We start from the raw sequence: 22,128 nt of genomic DNA, 5'->3' as shown, positions 1-22,128 counted from the left end.
ACCCAAACCGGCGCGTGCAGATTGCAGACCAAATGAACTTTCTATAATGTGAGGAACAGGAATTTTTAAAATGTCACATACGGATGACTACGTTAAGGACGACAGGAAACTTACAAAGAGTAAATACCGGATGAGCCCTGCTGACCGCAAAGTCTGGAATTTTTGAAACAAAGCTTTTTTAAAAAATATAGTTATGTTATGCCTTCTCAAATTGCACCGTATTGTCATATTGTTTTCGTCTCTAGCCTCTGTTCTCCTTCTCTCTGCATCCACTTCAAAGACCAAATGCACCCCCCCACCCCGGTACAATGTTTGACCTCAGCATTCAATGGAAGTTGGGGGGGGGGGGGGGCAAGAGGGTAAACCAAACAAGTGCGTCATCTGTTGTAAGGCACTATGTTGCAAAGTTGCAACTTAATGAAAGGGCATTGCGCGGAATATTGACTCCGTCCAGTTTTAAAAGCTTTCGCCGGGGCCTCCGGCAGGATCTCCGCGCCCCGGGGAGCGAGTTAAGGCTGCAGATTGAACATTGCCTGGCTCAACAGCGCACAGGGAAGGCAGTCGTTTACAGAAAAAATCTGGTTTCCATGATTCAGTGCAGCAAAATAGAGGGATTGCATTAGTCCCATACGCAATCTTACGTCACGCACACAATCTTACGTGACCCGCATTGAAGCGACTGGGCTACACCTAAAGCTCACTTAGGACTTTAAGGGGGGCTAGTTGACAGTGAGCTCTCTCCTAGCCCAACTAATCAATGTTGTTTTTACACCAAACGAATGGCTCCCATTTGATCTCAATCAAGGGTCTTAGTAAAAGTATGCTCTTGTTTTAATTTATCTCAGCAGTTTTTGCCTGCAAATGTAGGGCAGTGGAGAAATGCGACCACAAAATAAACCAACCAAACCTTTATTTACACAAAACAACATAATTCAAGTATCTGGGAAAACAGAGAACCAAATTTAGGGCAGCGGAGAAATGCGACCAAAAAATAAATCAACTAAGCCTTTATTTAGACAAAACAACATAATTCAAGTATCTGGGAAAACAGAGAAAATAAAATGAGAAAAAATGTGATTCTCAAACTTTAACCCTAAACCCCTGGCAATATAAAATAAATATATTTTGGGCATGAACTGCTTCTTAAACAACGTTTTCTCGAATTGTGTCGAAACATCATTCTAAATAGAGGATGGTTATTTTGAAAGCGAAACCGCGATTCCTGGAATGTCAGTGTCATTAATATTTCACCCGAAACACTAAACCGTATTTTGGTACATAACTATAAATACATCAGGTTAATGTGTGTGATAACAGATATTCACGTGGTGTTCTATGTACGACGATGACAACTACCTCGTTCCAGGGTCTCTTGTCGTGCCGCCCTTCTCCCTCGCTCCGGGTGCAGAGCGGAAAAACGTAATAAGCATGCGCGAGTTTCGGAACCGCGCCAGGCTCGAAGTTTGAAGAAATGGCGGGAATTTCGTCGATCGAAAGTAGCAACATTTTAACGTCACTGATGGAAGACCATGGGAAAGCTGGTGTATTGTTTTCGTGGGGAATCAATTTTCTTCGGATAAACTGAACCTGAAGAAGGTTTCCGAACCCTTTATTTCCCCGAGGTATACAAGACATCACGGTGCGAAGACTTTTTTTTCACCAACACTCTTTACGTATTGCATCCATATAAGCACACCACTGGATATATAAGCAAGAGAGCCTTTCAGCAGGCAGGCAGGGGGAGCCTTGTTTTCTTAACAGAGAAATGCCGAAAAAAATTATGGTTGCCCAAGTATAAATAAATCAACCGAGCGACATCCTCGCGTACCTCGTTAGCAGTCCGCCGTGTATTATTACCTGAGCCCGCAAGTAGGATTAGGGATGCGCAGAAAGCTGCGCAGTACGTTTTTCCGCTCTGAACGCTCCGGGAGGGCGGCGAGATGAGAGACCCTGGAAACGAGGTTGCCTTCACAAGTGAAGTGCTTGACAAGTCTTTCGAGTGCGAGCACGAGAACCACTTCTGTTAATTGACAAAACAGTTCTCTGTACGTTCAGTTTCACTTAACACACACTTGCCACCATATCATTATGGCACGAATTGAGTAGTCCCGGAGCGCAGACAAAATTGCCCGCAGTCTTTGTTTCTCCAATACCTTGCAAATGCTTACGTCTTCATCTTCACTGGGTCCACGGCCGACAAAACAAAGTTTCTGTTATTTAAAGTAGTGAATACCTTGTTCATCGTCCCAGGCCACTCTGTGCCTATTTTCGCGATACAACGCCTCGTGTGTATCGAACCAGGTATCACAGTCAAACTCGGGAAAGAAAAAAGTGATTTCTTTTTTGGCAGAGTCATCTGAGTCTGCAAGAAGAGAAGGAATCCTTAATTAAGGCCTATTCCAAACGTCGTGCTACTGCCGTGCCGAACTAAATTCAAGAATTAAATTCGACTTAAACACGGCAGCTACACGACACGTTTGAAACCACTCAGTTTGGCAGACTGAAATAAGTTCGGCACGACTACTTAGCACGGTAAGTCTTGCCGTGCTGCACGGTAGTTACGCGACTTGGCCTCAAACGGCGTGTTCTTGTCGTGCCGAACTGAATCATAGCCTGCTGCATCAGCTGCCGTTGCTTTCTAGCATTTAAAATGGTCTTCAGCAAAGCAAATTTCATCCGATCTTCAGCTCGACTGAGTTAAATCGACGTTTGTAACCACTGCTTTTTTCTGTCATGCCACTGCCCCGCCGGGCCAAATTCATTTGAGTTCGGCACGGAAATGGCACGACGTTTGGACTAGGCCTTAGTTCCAGGAATTCGGCCAGATTTCTAACGCAGGTAAGATCGAGAAAGGGAGCCGGGGGGTGACAAATGGTTGTCAGCTAGCCTTCAAAACTCAATCCATGTAACATTTAAATTAAGAGAAGAGATCAAAAAGTTAGAGAGGTAGAACCTAGGTTCTTCCGCGCACAACATTCCTATGCACGTTGCGTCGATATTTTCGTAAAGGATAAGAATGCGTGTAAAACCACTTGGGTTGTCCACGTGTGTAAAACTCCGCCTCACAGGATCGGCTGTTTCTAGACCCTCTATAGATTTTCCAACCGCGATCCCAGGCTCTCTCAACAAAGGAGGCAAAGGAGAGAGGCTGGAATCTTGATTTGATTTGAATTAAACCATCGCAGGGGACTCCCTTGATTTGAATTAAACCATCGCAGGGGACGGTAAAAAAGGCGCGGCATACCTGAACCGTGGGTAGCATTCCTAGTATCACTTATGCCATAAAGCGCTCTGATACTTGTGGGAGCGAGATCTCTGGCCCTAAAAAAAAACATCATCTAATGTAGATGAGAGTTCACCACAATCATTTTTTGTCATAGGTTCAGTTAAATTTCTTGAAACAAGTCGAAACCTCTAATTAGGCAATCGTTTTTGCAAGAGAATTTTGTGAGACTTGCTAGCTCATTACCAATATTACAGAGAGTGGCAATGGAGAGAAGGTACCAAACACGCATCACGCTGAATTTTTCTGTAATATCACGCGTCACGGACAATTTTTTTTTAACCAGTCACGCATCCTGTAAGTACGCTAAGCTAAGATTTCAACCTTTGCAGCCCTCGTGGCCCCTAGACTCAGAGATGCTAGCCTAAGAAAATCGAAATCCAGTTGTTCGCCAATTTTACCTTCTCGACCCTAAAAACGTCTTTAAAAGTATAACTCTACCAGTTTAACCACAAAAAATGCATCGGCAAATATTTAAAAAATTTTCCCCAAAAATGCCAAAACTAAATCGGCCAAACTTAAAGTGAGAACTTTCTTTCAGTTTTGGATTTTTTGCGGGAACTTTTTTTGCGGATGGCGGAAAACACCATAAAAATCGCAAAAAAATTAAAAGCCGCAAAAATCTAGTGCCACACGGTAGGTGCCAAATGATCGCATGAAAGACAGTCCGTACAAACAGATTGATGATAGGAAAAATACAATGCTAAAATACCTGTAAGTCTTTGTGGGCCCCATTAGATCTCGCCAGTGTGCAATGCCGTTTTCTTTAGCAAGGACCATGGCTGTCATTGGACCACTGTGTAAAGGAGAAAAATACATTTTATATGCATCAATTTCTGATCACCACTTTCTGGTGATAAACAGAATATAGTGAAGAGGAGGAAGTAAGTTATAATAAGGTCACGAGCTTATACCCGGCGTTGAATTCCGGTTTTTGTAGAGAGTTTAAGCATGACGTTTACGGCAGACGGCAAACGGCAAAGATGACCTCTGATTTTTTATTCTTTTCTTTTGATCCTTAGGGTGGCTCCATAGGGTAATCATTTATCACATTGAATGGTGTTTGTGCATTTGTTTTCACACCCAGTCCTTTCAAACTTATTAAATGTAATAAGCAATGATGATATGTTGATTTAATATCATCTTTGTTAAAATCTTGGCTTTTAATGTTGAATCATAAATGCCCAAACAAATGCGTTGTTTACAGTTTTTAGGGCTTTATTTGTGATTTTCTTGAATTTCCTTCGGTGAAATTTTCCAAACTTTTTATAGTACATTGAATACGGCGGAATACGAATTTTAAACACGAAAAAAGTAGGGTTTGTAAAGGCAGTTTTTTTGATATTTTCAAATTTATGTCTTTTACCGCTGCAAAAAATCTGGTCTTATAGATTTCCCTGAAAAACGAGCTCCGACTAAAGTAAAATATATACTAACAATCTGCCAAATTTAACGGAATTTCATCGAAGGAAACGCGAGAAAATTCATTGTCAGTTTTGCTTTCTTGTGCTCATGTTGACGTAATAAAATATCGAAAAACGCTGACGTTTTCCTTTGAGCGCGCGCAGATTACTTCCTCAGCGCTCGCGTGATCGTGAAACTATAGGGAGCCACCTTAAATAAATCACACAAAAACAGAAAAATGTCTCCTACTATTCATCGCAAATACAAATACTTTCACTCTATTGTACAGACAGCTAAAGACAGACGGCTAAAGTTTCATTTTTGCCGTTTGCCATTTGCCTTAAACGTCATGCTTAACCTCTCTTGTAATAAAAAGCGACTTGTAGGTGTTTAGTGGAAGCGCGATGGCCTCATGGTTAGTGCGCTCGTCTCCGCATCGAGCGGTCCGGGTTCGAGCCACTGCTGGGGTAATTGCGTTTTGTTCTCGGGCAAGACACTTTACTCTCACAGTACCTCTCTCCACCCAGGTGTATAAATGGGTACCGGCGAACTTAATGCTGGTAATAACCCTGCGATGGACTAGCATTCCATCCAGGGGGGAGTAGAAATACTCCTTGTCGCTTCATGCTACAGAAACCGGGATAAGCTACGGCCTGCATCGTGAGCCACTTGGCTCGTGTGCAGACTTAAGCTTTTTTACCACAGGCATACGGACTTGATTAATACACAGTGCCCGAATGCGTGAGTGTTGAAATCGGGATACAAACACACTCAAATTGATTGCGGTAAAAAACAAAAACTTTCACAGTTCTAACGCCTCAAGGAACTGTCATCATTCCAAAAGTAAATGCGCGCGCGGCACGAAATTTTTGCGGGAGTTTATTTTTATGGATCAGCTATTTTCGTATTTTGCGGAAACTAATTTTTGCCATTGTGAAAGACTGGCTTTTCTTGGTGGGTATTAATTTTTGTGATTTTCAGGAAGTCGCGTTTAATTGAAATTACAACGGTTTTCGGTTCTGAGTTGTGAAACAACATGAAGAGATGTGAGGCACGGTTATCAGTGTCACTTTATTACAATTAAATTTCTCCCTGGTGTGGCTGAACGCTCCGACAATTGTGAGCAAAAGCTACGGCACCACTTGATGAATATCCCTCGAGGTTTGTTTCTGAACGAAAGAGACGTTTTAATTAATAAATGGCAAAAGGTGATGTTTGTATATGTGATGTTTGTATATGTGATGTTTGTATGTATAATTTCGCCAGTGGAGCAATTTTTTTGCGGAAACTTTTTTCGAGGGAACTTATTTTTGCGGATCGTGGAAAAAAACGCAAAAATCGCAAAAATTAAAATCCGCAAAATTTTCCTGCCACACGGTATTTTGAAGCCTCGCAAATTCTTTGATCTCGATCGACAGCCGTGTAAAATCAGAAACTTATAAAAGAAAAAGAGATTTCTTCTTGGTAAGAAAAGCTCAAGACTCTTAATGGAGCCATTCAAAACGGCTCTTTTCAAAGCCACCATAGCAACAAAATTCTTTTGTCATTGCTTTGTTGATAGAAAACTAGCAGTGGAAATAATATCCATATTGCGGATTTCTACAGTACACATTTAACCAATATATGTGGATTTTCCAAAACAGAAAACCTGGATCCCTCATATCATTTGACTTTCTTTTGGAGAGGCACACGTCAGAGAAAGTAGCCTACAAGTCTGACTTTGAAACCTTTTGGAAAGTTTTCTTCCGAGAACTGTTGCCTGAATCATGAGCATTTTGCCTGAAAATGTTCCCAAATTTCTGAAACTTGGGGAGATGCACACCCCCTCCCATCCCACCCTCAGCCTGTACAAACTGAGTCCATGAACGTCCAAGGTAAGCAATGAGCTGTTAAAGTGATGAGGCTGAAATTAAAACTATCCACCATAGCCAGGCAACACAGAGGTATATATACATGTATGCTCATTTTCAATCTGTTACTTTTTCAAACTGAATTAAAAAAACATTAATTACCTGCTCATAAATCCAGTAAGCCTGTTGAAGAAAAAGCGCTCTGCAAGAAGAAGAAAAAGCAATGATGTTAGTAAACATTGATATGCTTTGTCTTTACTAGAAAATGCAAGCAAAATTTCGTTGCTATCAGATGGAGTATTACAGTCCCACTCTTCCAAATAGTAGCCTGCGTGGAGGCTCTCATGTTTTGGGCCAGGGACATGAGAGGGACACATGAGATGAGCCTGAGAGTCAAGTTTAGAAGCCAACCCACGTCATTTGTTCTGCAACGTGCATTGTTGTAAAACTCTCTAAAATTTAATCATATCACATAAAAAATAGTTCTACAGTCATTAATTAAAAGTACTGATGCACACTCTCATGACATCAAGTAAAAAGGTCTACAATAGTGGGTTTATAATCAGAGAAACTGAAATCTTTCTTTAAGATCTTAATATAAATATATGCACCTGGTTCATATGGGTGGGTACGGGGTAGAAACTTTGTGTCTGAAACTTTGCAAGGCTTATGATCAGGAATGCATATCAACAAGGGGCTTATTATCAGGACTTAATGATATGACTCTGCATTTAATATTTTGCTAATAAGCCATACTTAGCCTTAGTAGCAAAAGCCCACAATTTTGCAGACATTGCATGCTGTCCACTATTATAGGCTCGCAATGCATGCAAATAGCTCCAACTACAAATTATACCTTCCTACATGCATTCCTCCTTCTGCATACTCTTTTGTGCCAATAATGCTGGCTGATAATTTATTAATACTGGAGCGGAACACTGTGTGAGTAAAACCCAAAAAAAACCCTGCCTGGGCTTGCCACTGGGCTTGGGGAGAGAGATTTCCCTTCACCTTCACCTGTCCTCTTTATGTCAAGTGGCACATAAAAGTTCAATCTATTCTAAGTTGAACTCTTGGGGACACTAGTGGTCTTCCTCTGCCCCTGGGCATCCTCTTGGCTTTGCCCAAGTGCATCAGATTTTGCTCTCCTTGCTTACTGTGGTAAGCAAGGAAACCACAGTACAATGGCCCCAAGAGATTTTTGATTTCAAGTGCTGAAGGTTTCCATAATCAAGTGCCGTTTTAAAGGGATGGGTGAATAGCCCAATTCCAAACTCCCAACTTGAAGGACCAGGCAGGCTGCTCTTCATCAGGTGAGGCCTCTGCCCCTTGACCAATCTCACTGGCAAGGCTAGACTACCAGGAACTGAAGTCCCTTCCAGCAATAGCTCTTAACGACAACGTGCCAGCACAAGGTGAGGAGAGATCCATACATGACATTGACCTTTAAATCACAGTTCTCCCAAATTCCAAAACCAACAGAAAAGTGTGATTAAAGTCAGTTTTAATGAATACCTCTGTGTTCCTCATAAAACTTCTCTGCCTCCTCTCGGCGGAATGTTGTAACTTTTGATTGAATTACAAGAAATCCATTGTCCTTTATGATGGTCTTCACCTCCTATAATAGGTTATACATCAAATAAATTGATTGAGTAAATCAACTGGGCCATTAAAGCCATCTATCGTGAACCTCTGATGTCTTCTCACAATAATAAAATAACAAATAAAAACGAATAAGAACAAAACCAAAGCAGTTCTGAGGGTTTTTAATCTAATTGTGCCACTAGAACTAGCCTTGTACCTCTTAGGGCGTCCAGTCTCAAAAGGTCCACAGTGGGACGTTTTGCAGTACTTTTTAATGTATTGAGCAGAAAAAATATGACAGTCTTCTTATGGGAGTCTTCCCCCAGGATCAGTTATTGTGTGTCTGTTCATGATATTTTCAAAGCTTTCTAATTAAATACCGAAATTGCACTTTTCCCTAGCCTTAAATACTTAAACTGGTGAAATCACAACCCTTCTATATACCTCCAGCCTGAAACAGTACCCCTTTTAAGATGGAATTTATTATAGGGAGTGCCTCTCCTCCCATACTAAAGGATTATTAGGCAAATTGATAAATTGTTGTTTTCTTTGTCTCTTATTTGAAATTAATTGTAATCCAAACTCAACAAAAACAAGCCTCTGCTTTGTAGACCACCTGAAACCAAAATGCACAGGGGCAACATGCAGGGAGCCCAGCGAAAATTTGACTCACGACAAGACTACTGTTTTAGACAAATTAAAACGCATAAAACCAACTGGACAGCTGAAGGAGACACATAAACTTGTAAATACTTCGATATACTCTATAAATCTTTCAAGAACAGTCTTATAATATATTTATATAAAATTTGACACTCAGATGCACCCTGGTTATCTTCAAAGGTTGAAAAATACAAAACTATTGTTCTTCCTTGGTGGTAATGTTTATGTACAGTTCATTTGCTGAATGATCGCACAACTAATATAATTACGTGTGCATTACAAATTGAATATCAGCAAACCATCTAAGACAGTCCACGTACCTTAGTTCTCATAGGATGCATCATTAGGTCTGGTTTTAAAATTGCAAGAGTCAGCTGCAGGCGGCTTCGAGTCATTTGTAAACAACAGAAACAACGCGACTTGATTGACTTGTACAACGTGCGACCAAAGACCTTCTTCTGTCTCTCTCGAAATCCCACAGTTAAGACGATCATTCTAGGGAAGCACGTCCGCTCAACAGTGAAAAAAATACTTCCTAAATCAGCTAAACAGGAAGATTTCCAATATATTTTTAGCGCCACGCGCGTGGAAGGCGTCACGCGACTAAACCGTTCCCAAAAGCGTTACTTTCACTTTCGTTCCCAGTTTTCCAGGGATCCGTTTCTCCGCTGGCACGTCACAACTCCTAGCTCCTTCTGCATCATAGATTCCGCATCAAAGTTTTTGATCATTCGATGTTCCAGAATGCCCCCGATTTTAGCAACAGGATTAAGAAGGCATAAAACCTGGAAGGAATATTTCTTCGATACCTTGCAAGTTGTTCATTTTCTGATAGCGATGGGTTTCCTCTGGGCTGGAGTTGTTGAGTTCATTAGAAATCCACCATACTTTGATGCGTATGGCGATGCCACCACATTAAATGATCTTCCTGAAGGATTGTTTGAGGTGAGGGTCACAGAAGATCTATTTATAAAACAATAAACTTTGTTAATTGTACGCCAGGTATAAATACCGTTTACAAATTGATTTTAGCTTCAGCGTAGACGCTGCGACGTCACTGCCCGTGTGAGCTTATTATGTGTACGTGGTTCTGGATTAGCGTGCACTGTCAGACTAAAGTGAAACTCAAGTTTAGATTCATTGTACCCCACTTATTCGACTCCATTCTTTCCATCTTGAAAAGTTTTGTATATTCTGACATTTTTGACATTCGAAAACCAAAACAACAACATATTATTAATAAATAAATTGCCATTATAATAGTTATTAGCTTTCTGTTACATAACAAAGACCACCTTAGTGGGGTATACTCAGGTCCCGTCGCGCACGGAACGTAACGCGACGTAAACGCACCGTAACCCAACGCAACGCAACGCATTTACAGTTAAAAACATCCAGTTCTATAAGATTTTCTAGCTCCTCCAGGTCTCCGTAATCATCAATAATTTTGTTAATTAAAAGATAAATTTATTTATATGCAAGTTCCAAAAACGATGACAAGTCAATTTACCCTGCCAGACAATGAGACAACAGGACGTTACACAATGTTATTGTGGTGGAAAAGATTGAATTACACTCTCAGATTAAAAAATGCAAGGAAGCAATAAACGATCTTTTCAGGCAATTAATAGCAATTCTCATTGAAGTTTCCTTTGTCAAAATTATTTATTATGAAGCTTTTTTTAAAATTTCAGACAGATCCAAGGAATAGCAACAGAGAGGTACACTTTCAAGTTTGATAATTAAGTTTTGCAAAATATTAATTGAAACCCATAGGTAAACCTTAAACATGGTCAGTGTCTTATTTCTGAAAAAATGATTTGATATGGAAGAACTACATAATAGTCTTCCCTATGGTGCTGAATGGGACACATTTAGAAAAGTATAAAGAAGGATTTCCATTGATATCACAGACAGAATCAGGGCCATAGTCTCCACATGAGAAGTGATTGACTTGGCCTTTTTGGAAGGCTGCAGGAGGGGTTCAGCCATTTCGCCAAATTTCTGAGTTTTAAATGTACTGGGGTCTACTCACATATATGTATGTATGTATTGGCATTACCGGGCAATCTAGTCCATAATTTTAGCGTGTGCCCACATATAACACCATAGATATTTTCACACTTTCCTAAACATTCTGATGATGTGGAACAAAGCATCCTTTTCCACAGAGGTTTATAAAAAGGGACTGATTATAGGGACCTCGTGATATCGCGAGGACTCTCATTTTTTACAGCTTAATAGTGGTTTTAATAGCCTTGTCCAGTATCAGACAAAACAGATTTTAGTTTACTTTTGACTGGGAAAACATGTGCATGTAATATTCCAGAACATATCCTTACCCCTCCCACAGGGAGATTTTTGGTTTGAACCTCCCCCCTCCCAATCCCTCTTGAAATTCCAAGTTTGGTTCTTACTTTAATCCTTTCGGAATTTTGGCCTTCAGTGTCTCGACCCCTCTCCCTTGGAATTTCCATTAACCCTCAATTTGGTGGGTATTGATATTTTCTGGAACCAGACAAAAAAAGGTGATAAAAAGTTTCAGCAAGGCAGTTTTCCCAGCTTCCATGTTTTAGTTCTCACCCCAAGTCATGTGGCAAAACTGGCAAAGTGAAGGTAACACAGCTAACGTTTTCTTATTTTTATGATTTACAGCAATCTCTCCGTCTCATGGATCTTCCAATCCTTTTTATGCTCTCTGTAAGTATGTTTATGTAGTCAAAACATACACCTGTCCATTTTCTGTACTGTGTTTCTAAGTGTAGTTCACTGAGGAACAATAATTATTATTTCAATCTTGCTACACTTAAAATAGCCTTTTCCAGGCATTCAGTTAGTTGCAATGCCTGAAAAAGGCTATATTACTAAGAGGTCATGAAAATCTGATCATAACTTGTGAAAACTAATGACTGAGTTTATAAAGACTAGGTTGGTGTATTGGTCTTGATAATGTATTTTGTGAGGTTAGAATACATGTATCTCGGCAGTCAGGGTCAGTCCATCTCATATTATTAGCATTCGAGAAAATGTCTGTAACACCCCCCCCCCCAAAAAAAAATAATAATAAATTTAAAAAAAACCTTTAACTATAAAAAATAGTGATAAAATATTTCTAAGCATATTGAGACAGTTAAAAATTTTGTTAAAAAATGACGACGTTTCGACATTGAGCTAACATCATTATCAAGTCAAAATAATAGTTGATAAAGAATGTATAAATAGTCAGTAAAACAATAGTTCAATGAATGTGTTAAAATGTTTAAAATTAAACAAAGAGTTTCACGCGGATGGAGTCAGTTTGCATGTTCAAGCTTGGATTCCGTTCCTTTATGCAAAGCATCTCATAGACGAGGCAATCAAATTTCCCTTGGCACTTTCGGAGAATTCGAAACTGGCTTTCATTGAGGAGGCTTATGTCCCCATGGGCTTCCAAAAGGTGTTTTCCAGTCACTGAGTTTTTATGTTCACCAATACGTTGGTGGAGGTGTCGGGCTGTGTAGCCAACATAATCTGCATCGCACAGATCACATGAAAATAAATAAACCACGCATTGTTGATTTATGATCGGAGGATTGATTTCTTTGGGCTTGAGATCTTGTTCCAGTTTCTTGCTAATAAATACTGGTTGTAGGGTAGTGCCAATCTTGTGACTGAGATCGTGCATTTGCCTTCTAACCTCGTTAGCTGATGTTTGGTCCTTGAAGGGGAGACTAACTCACAAGACACGGCCATCTTCCACTTGTCTTTCACATACACCGGATGAAAGGTTCAGGATAAATTTGTTAATGGTGAAATTAATGGTCGTTATTGGATAGTCAAGTTGAATAAAGATAGAGCGAAGTCTACTGCATTCTTGATTGAAAGCTTCAGTTGTAAAAGACAGGGCATATGCAGGATGAATCATTGTTTTGAGCAAGCAATGTTTGTAGCGTTTATCCGTGTGGCTTTGGAAATGCAACAGCAAGCCGGTGTTAGTTGGTTTTCTGTACACTTGTGTTTCAATCTTTGTTCCGTTCTTGATTATTTCCATGCCGATAAAGGGGATCTTGTTATCAACCGGAAGCTCCATCGTAAACGACAGGCTGGGGTGGAGGTCATTAAGGGTAGTCAGAAAATCAACTGCAGGATCAGTGCTAGGCATTTTGGCCAAGGTATCATCAACATATCTCTTGTATAGCATAGGTATCAAACCATTACGGGTAAGCTTGTCTTGAAGGTGACACATGAAAACATTAGCCATTAGAGGGCCAAGGGGCGAACCCATTGCCACGCCATCGACTTGCTCATACAGCCGGCCATTAAATTGGAAAAGCTGGTTAGTAGTGGTGATTTCGAGGAGTCTGGCAAGTTGATCCTTTCGTAGGTTAAGGTCATAGGTCTGGTTGAGCCAATCGCTGGCAAATGCTTTGTCAACTAAGATGTTGATAGTCTCATTTAAAGGTACGTTTGTGAAAAGGGATGGGACATTGAAAGAAACCAAAATGTCATCATCTCCAATGGGTGAGTTGCGGATTTCTTCAGAGAAACGAAAGGCATCGGTAATGGTGTACTCGTTAATAGAGAGTGGTTTCAGTTTTTCCTCCAACCATTTAGCCAGGTTGTATTTGTAGGTTCCAGTTGCAGTTGCATAAAGGAACGGAATCCAAGCTTGAACACGCAAACTGACTCCATCCGTGCGAAACTCTGTTTAATTTTAAACATTTTAACACATTCATTGAACTATTGTTCTACTGACTATTTATACATTTTTTATCAACTATCATTTTGACTTGATAATGACGTTAGCTCAACGTCGAAACGTCATCGTTTTTTAACAAAATTTTTAACTGTCTCAATATGCTTAGAAATATTTTATCACAATTTTTTATAGTTAAATGTTTAGAAAAATCGTTTCTTATTTATATAAAAAAAAACCTTTTGGAATTCCCAGTTTAGCTTCATACTTTCCTTTAAAATTTTGGCATTTGAGATCCACTGGCCTCCATTACCAGCGTCTGTTTGGTAAAGGAGCTCACACTCCTCTCCGAAGTCTCTTCTTGAGGAGGAATGTGATCAGACCCACATGAGCCACAGAAATAGGGCCTTTAAGAGACCCCCAATTTTTCGACGACTCTACTATGGGGTCGGTATAGATATTTTCTGTTAAGTTCTGCACTTTATGAACCTGTAATTTAGTGCATGTGATCAGTGATAACATTTACCACTTAAGCACTAAATGATATTACTTAATTTGTACCTCAAGTTTGTTTAATATGATTGGTGATCTGTAAAATGTTCAAATTAAAACTGAATGTGATGATCTTGCAGAGCTATTTTATTGTTTCCTGGTGGTTAAAGTTCAAAGGGCTCTCATGGATTTTAACAGCCTGTATCACCCTTGTGTTGCTTTGTTTCTTCTTTGTTAACTTCTGGGCTGTCCAATATTTTAACTGGAGGTAAAAAATTAGTTATAATTACTACGCTTGTATTAATCTTTTCATTGATTGTCTTTTAGATGCAGTTTCAAATTTTTAGTATAGCCGATTACATGTCATCATCATCTTGGTTGTCATTGTGCATTCATGCTTTTGAGTATATTGTAAAATTGTGCAAGTGACCTGCCATGATTTCATGTGTTTATTCATTTGTGTTATAATTTTAGTAATAACTCCTTCTTTCACATATCGCCTTTTCTGTAGCTACATTTAAGCTGCACTGCATCCCATTTCTATTAAACCCCAGTTATTAGCTGCATTTGTTTGTTTCTATACCCTTTCCTATTATACTGTCTTCAGCTCATGAAATACAGTGAAACCTCTATTAAGCGGACACCCTCGGGACCTTCCCAAGTGTCCGCTTAATAGAGGGTGTCCACTTAATAAAGGTTTATAACAATTGTGCAATGTTGGTTAACAATTAACATTCAATGGTTCCTCTGTACTGTAATAAAGTTCCAGGTTGTTAACGAAGCTATCCAGGGTTCAAGTTCATCAGGCTTTCATTACCAAGTGTAATTTGTTTGTAATAATGTCCTTTCTATACAGCAGCAATAATACGGGTACATTTAATTGACTATTTCAAGAACGTAATCCAATGTCACATTGTCAGTTCAGTCCGGTGTCTGCTTAATTGAGGTTTTTAACAATAAAACACACCTCTTTCGGGGCAGTACCCAACCCCAAGGGTTTTACTCTCACAATGTCTCTTGATCTCCATCCGCAACCTATTTATAAATTAATGGTTGTTAACAAACTGGTATTAACAATAGCCAACCTGACCAAATGCTGAGAGATAGGAGGAGTTACAATACTCCTCGTCACTTCACGTTACAGAAACTGGGATAAGCTTCAGTGATGTGGGCCACTTTAGCAGAACGCAGACTTCTACCATTCATAAGTATTTAATTCAAAATTATCTTTGAATTTATTAGGTATTACAGCCCAAGAATGAAGGGACTTGAAATTCAAGTGTTTACTATCACCCTGTCACTCACGTCAACATTCACTGTGCTGTTTTACAAGAGAAAGAAGATGCCATTCAAATTTAAGGTCAAAATCAGAATATGTTCATTTTATTAATTTATAAATTAATCATTTTATAACTGTAGTCAAGAAGCCTCAAGGCAAAACTTATTTTACAGTTATAATTCAAGCTCAAGATTCTTGAACACTTCAATTAAACTAGTAGTTAATTGTTATCCCTCTTTACTTGGCAGGCTACTCTGCCCATCAAACCATATGGAAAGATCCATGTTTTCTGCAATTTTGCAGTGATGTTCGTGATTGTTTACTTCTGCTTAATGATGTGGTTCTCTAAGCTCTATGTTTCCTGGGCTTGCTTCAAAAACTACAAAGAAGTCCTGCTGTTATGTCAGAGCACAGACATGGTGAGACCGAGAATACTAATATACAATATTACTAATTTTTACCTTTTGTCTTGAAAAAACATATTGATTTTGTATTCACTGGTTGATCAGAGGGTGGGAACCTTTGGGATGATTGGCTTAATCTGGATCTATGTGCTAAGATCACACAGACCATGGTGTTTTAAATAGAACTGATGTATCCACTCTGGGAAAGGATTCATCATTTCCTTTGATGGCTATCATGATCCAAGTGATTTAGGAACATTGATCCTGATCCAGACCGTTGCAAAGGTCAGGAGCAAGATAAAAGCCTCAGTAGGTCAGTAGATCTCTAGAATGACACCACAAGTTTCCAACTATAAGTCGTGCTCTGATCAGACTAATCAACGTGTTCTTGTATTCTTATTTGGTATTGCATTACATTTGAAACTTTGTTACACGTCAAGCAGTCATTGAAATATCTGCCATTTTCCAGATTTTTGCCAACCTTACCTCCCACTGACTTAAGGGTATTCAAATTTATTGCTTAACCACCTTTGCTGGTTACATACTCCTCAGAGAGACCCTTGGTTGGTCAGTCTTGCTAAGAGAATACAGTACGTGTAGCCTGGCAGCCAGTACACCTTGGCTTAATTAGCCTGAGAGGGAACTCCATTCAAGAAGCTTGCAAGTTGTTTTGAGCAAACTATGAATCAATATTGGAACATTACACCAGAGTGTTGCATAGTTCCCATCAGAAAAAGTTTTTGTTTTGACTGTATATGTTGTGTTACTCTGCAGGTTCAGTGTTACCCGTGCGACAGCTGTGAAAAAGACGAACTGAAGGAATGCGTCAATGAGAAACACAAGATGTTCCATTGCCAAGATGTTCAAAAAGAACAGGTCAGAATGAAAAAAAGGTTTCTAACGCAGAGTATGAATTCTGTTATACCACACCTTAAATTAATGAATGCTTTGATCTGATTTTCAGAGAGCCTTTTGCTTATTCAACTACAATATCAGTGTCTACCTCTTCCTCACAGGTACGATGAAGGATCCAGGGGGGAGGGGTGTACTCCCATATAAAAAGGTACCTCTTAGGGTGTTCAGGATCGAATGGTACACAGTGGGAGCTTTTGCAGTACCGTTTAGGGTAATTAGCTGAAAAAATATGACAGGAGATAACTGTGTTGTGTTGTTGGTACATGTACCTCTTAGGGATGAAAAACATTTCAAGCCACGCCTACGAAACGGTATCTTGGTACCTCTTAGGGGTCTCATCTCAAAATTTCCAATGAGCATCCCCATCCTTTTAATATGAAATTCCCCCCCCCCCTCCCCCTCAGGAAGGATCAAGTGCAGTATGTTTGTTATCTTTCTACAGTTTCCAAGAAATATAATTCTTTGATTCCAGCCTATATTTTATTTGTTGGGAGATGCAGGCGGGCCAAGTGGTTTGAGAGCTGGACTCCAGATTAAAGGGGTGTAGGTTCAAGCCATGGTCCGGTTCATTGAATGGTTGATCTTGGGCGAACAATGAGTTTACTTTCACAGTCACTCCTTCCAACCAGGCCCCAGTTGTTCAAAGGCTGGATAATGCTATCCACTGGATAAATGACCATCCAATGGATAAGTGTTAACAAAACAAACCATGATATCCACTGGAGACCACTGGCTCATGATTTATCTGGTGGATAGCATGTATAAATGGGTTTTGGCAAATTTAATGTTTGAGGTAGCCCCGTGATAGATGAGCATCCCAAAGTACTCCTAGCAGAGATGCCAACCTAAAATAATTTTTTGTTTGTTTGTTTGTTTGTTTGTTTGTGTGTGTGTTTTTGCCAAACTAAAGTAATTGAAATCCAGGAAATTACCAATTTTACTTCCAACCACCTGGAGATTCAGTCTGTATCCTGGAGAGTTGGCATGTGCATGGACTCAGTGCTACAGAAACCTGCGACAAGCTCCAGCAGTATAGACCACTTGGCCCAACATAAGCTTTATCTAGCGTTTTATTTTACGAATAATTAGTGATCCCAACGTGTTATTTGCTTCAATTTTCCTTGCAGTGTTTGCCTATGTTGGTGGTCTTGTGGTTTTTCTCAGCAAGGTTTTCACCATTGTCCTCCATTACACCTTTAGAGCCTTCTTTCTGTTTATGAACTGGTGTCGTATTCAAATAAGAGCCAGGGAAGGACACAGAGCTAGTGTGGACCTGCCCTACATTCATGATCACTCTAATGTAACAATTCAAGAACCATTCCAATATGTGGAAAGAACCAATGGCAATGAGAGTGAAGTTACAGACAATAATTGCCACTTGAACTCCAGTATTGACACATGTCACATAGAGGAAGGAGATCCGTTTGTTGATGCTGTTATATCATCGGATTACTTTCATTAATGGGTTGGGAGGGAGGTTAATGAGATTAGTGTTGGTAATATAACACACTCTTCTGATGTTTTAGGATTATTGATGCGCATTTGAACATATACGTATGGAATTTGCACACAACAAATCCATAATTATCATTATCATTATCATTATCATCATCATCATCATCATCATTATCATTATCATTATCATTATCATTATTATTATTATTATTATTATGCCCTGCAGAATGTACAATAGATTACAATGTACCCAGGACTCGCAAAGTGCCTCCAGTCATCTTGGACATGTACATATCTTGCCAGGCAAGTAACTTTTCATTGCCACTTGCCGTTGGGCAAGGGACCAAGCAAGTTGTCTGCTAGGTAATGAAAAAAAGTGAATTAAGACTTACCCAGGGCAAACAAAATTTGACTCAGAGTAACTTGTCTGAAGGGTGAGCTTGAAATCAAGTTTTTTTTTTTTTTTCCTGGAGCTGTGCCAGCTAAAATATTGATCATTTGTTTGCATTGCATTGTAGGATTCTTGCTATTAACTTGCCTTATCATCTTGCACTAGAAACAAAAAACATTTGCAAAAGTGGTGGAAGTGAAGAAGTATATATTAAACAGAAAAATTATCCAAATTAAAGAAATGTAAATCATGATCTATGATAACTTCAGGTGTACATAGTTTTAATTTAAAGTTGTGCAATACTCCATTTGTTACAAGAAATATACTAGTCTATCAATACTTAAGGAATTATTTGAATCAATATTTGAATAAGTTCAGATTAAAAATGTGAAAATTTTGAATATTGCATGTAATTGACCAGGATTTTTAAGCACAAAATCCACCACAAAGCAAATATAGTCCTTTGTGGCAATAATATCATTACTGACATTGTATGCCAAACAGGCCAAGAGGGTTTACAAATGAAATTAATCAAAGTAAAAAACAAACCAGAGTTAAAGTTTGTGAATAAACTCCTTTTACCAGCTAAGGTATTACTAAAAATATTAAGTCTATTTGAGCAAGCAACTATCCAGTTAGCTACAACCAACTATTCTCGGGGTGTGGTATTCTAAATACAGGCAAACCTCCAGTAACAGCCACCTATCTACAACAGCCACTTCTTTTTTGTCCCAGCAGACAGTCAATACATTCACTTTTATAAAGCCTCTCTACAATGGCAACAGCCACTGAAGCAAGTCCCAAATGCCAAAATAACCTCTTGACAATGGCCAGTTATACAACGACTGACAACTGTGCTTGCAAAACTCCATTTTGTAATGCAAAAAGTCATGAAATTTGATCTGGATCGCACAATGTTGGTCTCTGTTTCTGTTTGGTTTCTGTATCATTGATTATTTTGATTCTGTTACATACAATAACAATAATGTTGCACCTGTCATAAACAAAACGAGTGCCATTTTACACCCCTAACTCCCCACAACAACCACCTCTCCACAATGGCCACTTTCCTTTGTCCCCTGGGTGGCCATTGTGGAGAAGTTTGAATGTAGCTAATGAAGTGGACATACTACATTGTATAATTACATAATTATGTAATAAAATTATGAGGCCCACTGACAAATAGCACCAAGCAAGCATGGATAACTGTAGACTAAACAATATAACATGCACCTGGTTCCACAACTCCCCTTACATGTACATTTTAGACTGGAGGTATGCGCCACCAGCTCAGGGCAAAGCCGCATTGCCCACCACACCTACTGTTCCATCCCCAAAAATATGAATCCATGCAGAGCTTGGCCAGAGGTCAGCTGAAAACAGCCATTATTTTTTATTTTTTATTTTTATTTATTATTGTAAGCTACTAAAAAAGCACTAAGGATTTTGAAAAGATTGGATGGTATAACTATTTGTGGTATTTTGCAACTATCATTGTTTAAAATATGTCTAAAACTATGTTTAAAAAAATTGTGCTCAAAATAAGATTTACCATTAGTTTAGTGACGAATGATGAGAAAACGAAATTTCATAGTGAAATGTCTGCAGGAAAATGTAAATGCAAGTGTAGTTTAACTGGATCAAGCTACATATAAAGCACAGGGCCCCAAAACTGTCCTCTAAATTGTTATTAATATTTTTTCATAAATGGAGGAGTAATTTCATTTTTGGGAGGTACTTGTCTAAGTTATTAAGAACACCATTTTGTAGAATTTCATTCAATTTTACATTAATTGTGTCTAACAAGTTCCTTTAACTTGTAAGGTTTGTCTAATCTTAATGTTTACCTAAAATAGAGTTCTTCAAATCAATGGAAAAACAGTTTCATTCATACAACAAATCATAGCAGACAATTGTGTAATGACTGCTTATGAATTAACCACTAGTAACGACCTTGAAAGTTGGTATCTTACTAAACATGTTTAGTTCATCCAGTATTTGTTCACAGAAATCTACTGTCACATCAGGACACTGCCAACACATTTAACTCTGATCCGTTGACTGAGAGTGTACTGAGTACAGAGAATCAACTTCACCACGGACAACGCTGTACTGTGCTTCCTAGAAAAAAAAATTAGGATTGTAGATGTACATTGAAGGGGAATTCAAATAATTGAATATTATTGAGTTAATGAATGGCCTCTTGCCCTGGAAATACCAGTAAAGCAGCAGACCAATTTCGATATGTTAAAATTCAGCCTAAAGTAACAGACTTCAGCACAAGGCTCCAAGGAATAAATATAGAGTTTGTGGGGTTTATTCCCCGTAGCCTCGTGCTGAGGTCTATTGTTTTAGGCTGAATTTTAATATATTGAAATTGGTCTATTATCACCCGAAAGCTGTCCACTCACGAAAGGACAAAAGCAGAAAGAATCACTTTGAGTTTACAAATTATCCACTTATGGGAGCCGACCCTGACAACTGGTATTTCATGCAGTCCTCTATTTAAAGCGCCTGGCTTTCTCCTCCAGGCCCCAAGTTTCTTCTAATATAAGCCCTTCTTTTCTGAAGTGTAGATATTGACCAAAGCCCACTCACTAAAATAAACATAGGCACGCAAGGCGTGCAAGAGTTATTTTTTTGTGTGAAGTGTCGGAGATTGGAGCATTCATGGTACAGTAATGATTTGGTTAATTTGCCAAGTTTTTTGGTTGCGATGTTACATCGGTCATGGTAAGATAGCTGAATAGTAAGCCATAAAATGTTTGACTGAACAAACTACAGTAATCTGACATGTCTTCAGATTGATGTAGATACCATCTTATTTTCTAACAGGCAATTTGATTCGTTCTTTGATACAACCCGCACTATGATTGGTGTGACACGTGCACATGCATAACTCCATCACTCACTGATCACATAACCCCTCCAACCCCTAAGAGGAATTTTTGCTCAAAAATACTCAAGTTAATTTAGAGACTTTTTGGCATTTTATACGAGTCGTAAGTTTACCTTTTTATACAACACAACACTACTTCACCGAAAATAGAAAGAAAGAAAAAAAACCTCTGACACGTTGAAAAGTCTGATTTAATTAAATTGCACTTTAACTTGGTGCCGCGCAGTCTTCAAAGAACATTTGAACAGTTTTCATACTTTTTACCTTTAAAAATATCGCACTGAAATGAATGTCATCAAATAAAACTATTAAGCTGCTACTGCAGAGACGTAAAAACCGTCCAGAAATGAAAGCTTCTTTTTTGTTTAATATCCTGGAAACAACAGCCGATAACTTGTCAGCTCTAATTGAATTGACTCCCACAGAAAAAACAAAAGTGTTAAGTTACCATTTGAAGAAGCTAGTCATAAAAGGGGATAAGTGACGATTTTGGTTGCTTTTCTTTTTTCTTGCTCCAAATTAGCTGAATTTTTGCATGTGGTCTTCAATGTAATAGAAAAACGTGTTCCTGTATTTTTGCCGCTGGTTTTTGCTTCGCTTTATAAAGACGCCGCTAGGAAAACCGAGTGGTTTTTTGCATACGCAATATCCTGAAAACGAAGCAAGGTTTAGCGCAAAAACTACGGGACATTGCTAAACATACCTAAACAAAACTCTATGCGAAATTTGGAGCATTTTCGACAAAGTTCACTTTTGATTAAAATACCTAACGCCCTTTTCCCGCCGAGGCTGCAAATAAACGAAGCCGGGCCTTTGTTATGATAAACAGAGCCG

At 39.0% G+C, this 22,128-nt stretch overlaps 3 protein-coding genes and 1 pseudogene across 3 annotated transcripts in view; 1 reads left to right on the top strand and 3 right to left on the bottom strand.

The window, feature by feature from the left end:
- Positions 1–893: 893 nt before the first annotated feature.
- LOC110060975 (nucleoside diphosphate kinase 6, mitochondrial-like) lies at positions 894–9,442 on the bottom strand. The gene is made up of 6 exons (XM_020767786.2): positions 9,105–9,442; positions 8,053–8,155; positions 6,700–6,739; positions 3,996–4,079; positions 3,245–3,321; positions 894–2,362 (listed from the first exon to the last, which is right to left on the bottom strand). The coding sequence occupies exons 1-6, from the start codon at positions 9,276–9,278 to the stop codon at positions 2,214–2,216; spliced, it is 627 nt and encodes a 208-aa protein (XP_020623445.1). The 5' UTR covers positions 9,279–9,442; the 3' UTR covers positions 894–2,213.
- On the top strand, positions 9,431–18,998 carry LOC110060974 (uncharacterized). Its single transcript, XM_020767785.2, has 9 exons — positions 9,431–9,729; positions 10,479–10,505; positions 11,440–11,484; positions 14,092–14,219; positions 15,194–15,311; positions 15,479–15,649; positions 16,409–16,510; positions 16,599–16,650; positions 17,677–18,998. Exons 1-9 carry the CDS (start codon positions 9,529–9,531, stop codon positions 18,009–18,011), a joined length of 1,179 nt encoding a protein of 392 aa, XP_020623444.1. The 5' UTR covers positions 9,431–9,528; the 3' UTR covers positions 18,012–18,998.
- Positions 11,226–14,093, bottom strand: LOC149097669 (uncharacterized; annotated as a pseudogene).
- The window catches only part of LOC110061177 (uncharacterized), a 22,866-nt gene continuing 19,397 nt past the window's right edge, over positions 18,660–22,128 (bottom strand). The window contains exon 12 of the mRNA XM_089280271.1: positions 18,660–20,516. Coding sequence (XP_089136397.1) covers positions 20,439–20,516 — 78 coding nt within the window. The 3' untranslated portion in view covers positions 18,660–20,438. The remainder of the gene's footprint in view (positions 20,517–22,128) is intronic.

Source organism: Orbicella faveolata, unplaced genomic scaffold (genome assembly GCF_042242905.1).
Source record: "Orbicella faveolata isolate gen_17 unplaced genomic scaffold, um_ofav_v1 contig_47, whole genome shotgun sequence".
In the NCBI taxonomy this organism is placed as follows: Eukaryota; Metazoa; Cnidaria; class Anthozoa; order Scleractinia; family Merulinidae; genus Orbicella; species Orbicella faveolata.
The sequence above is the reverse complement of the archived record's forward strand: the minus strand, read 5'-3'. Positions and strand labels throughout refer to the sequence as shown.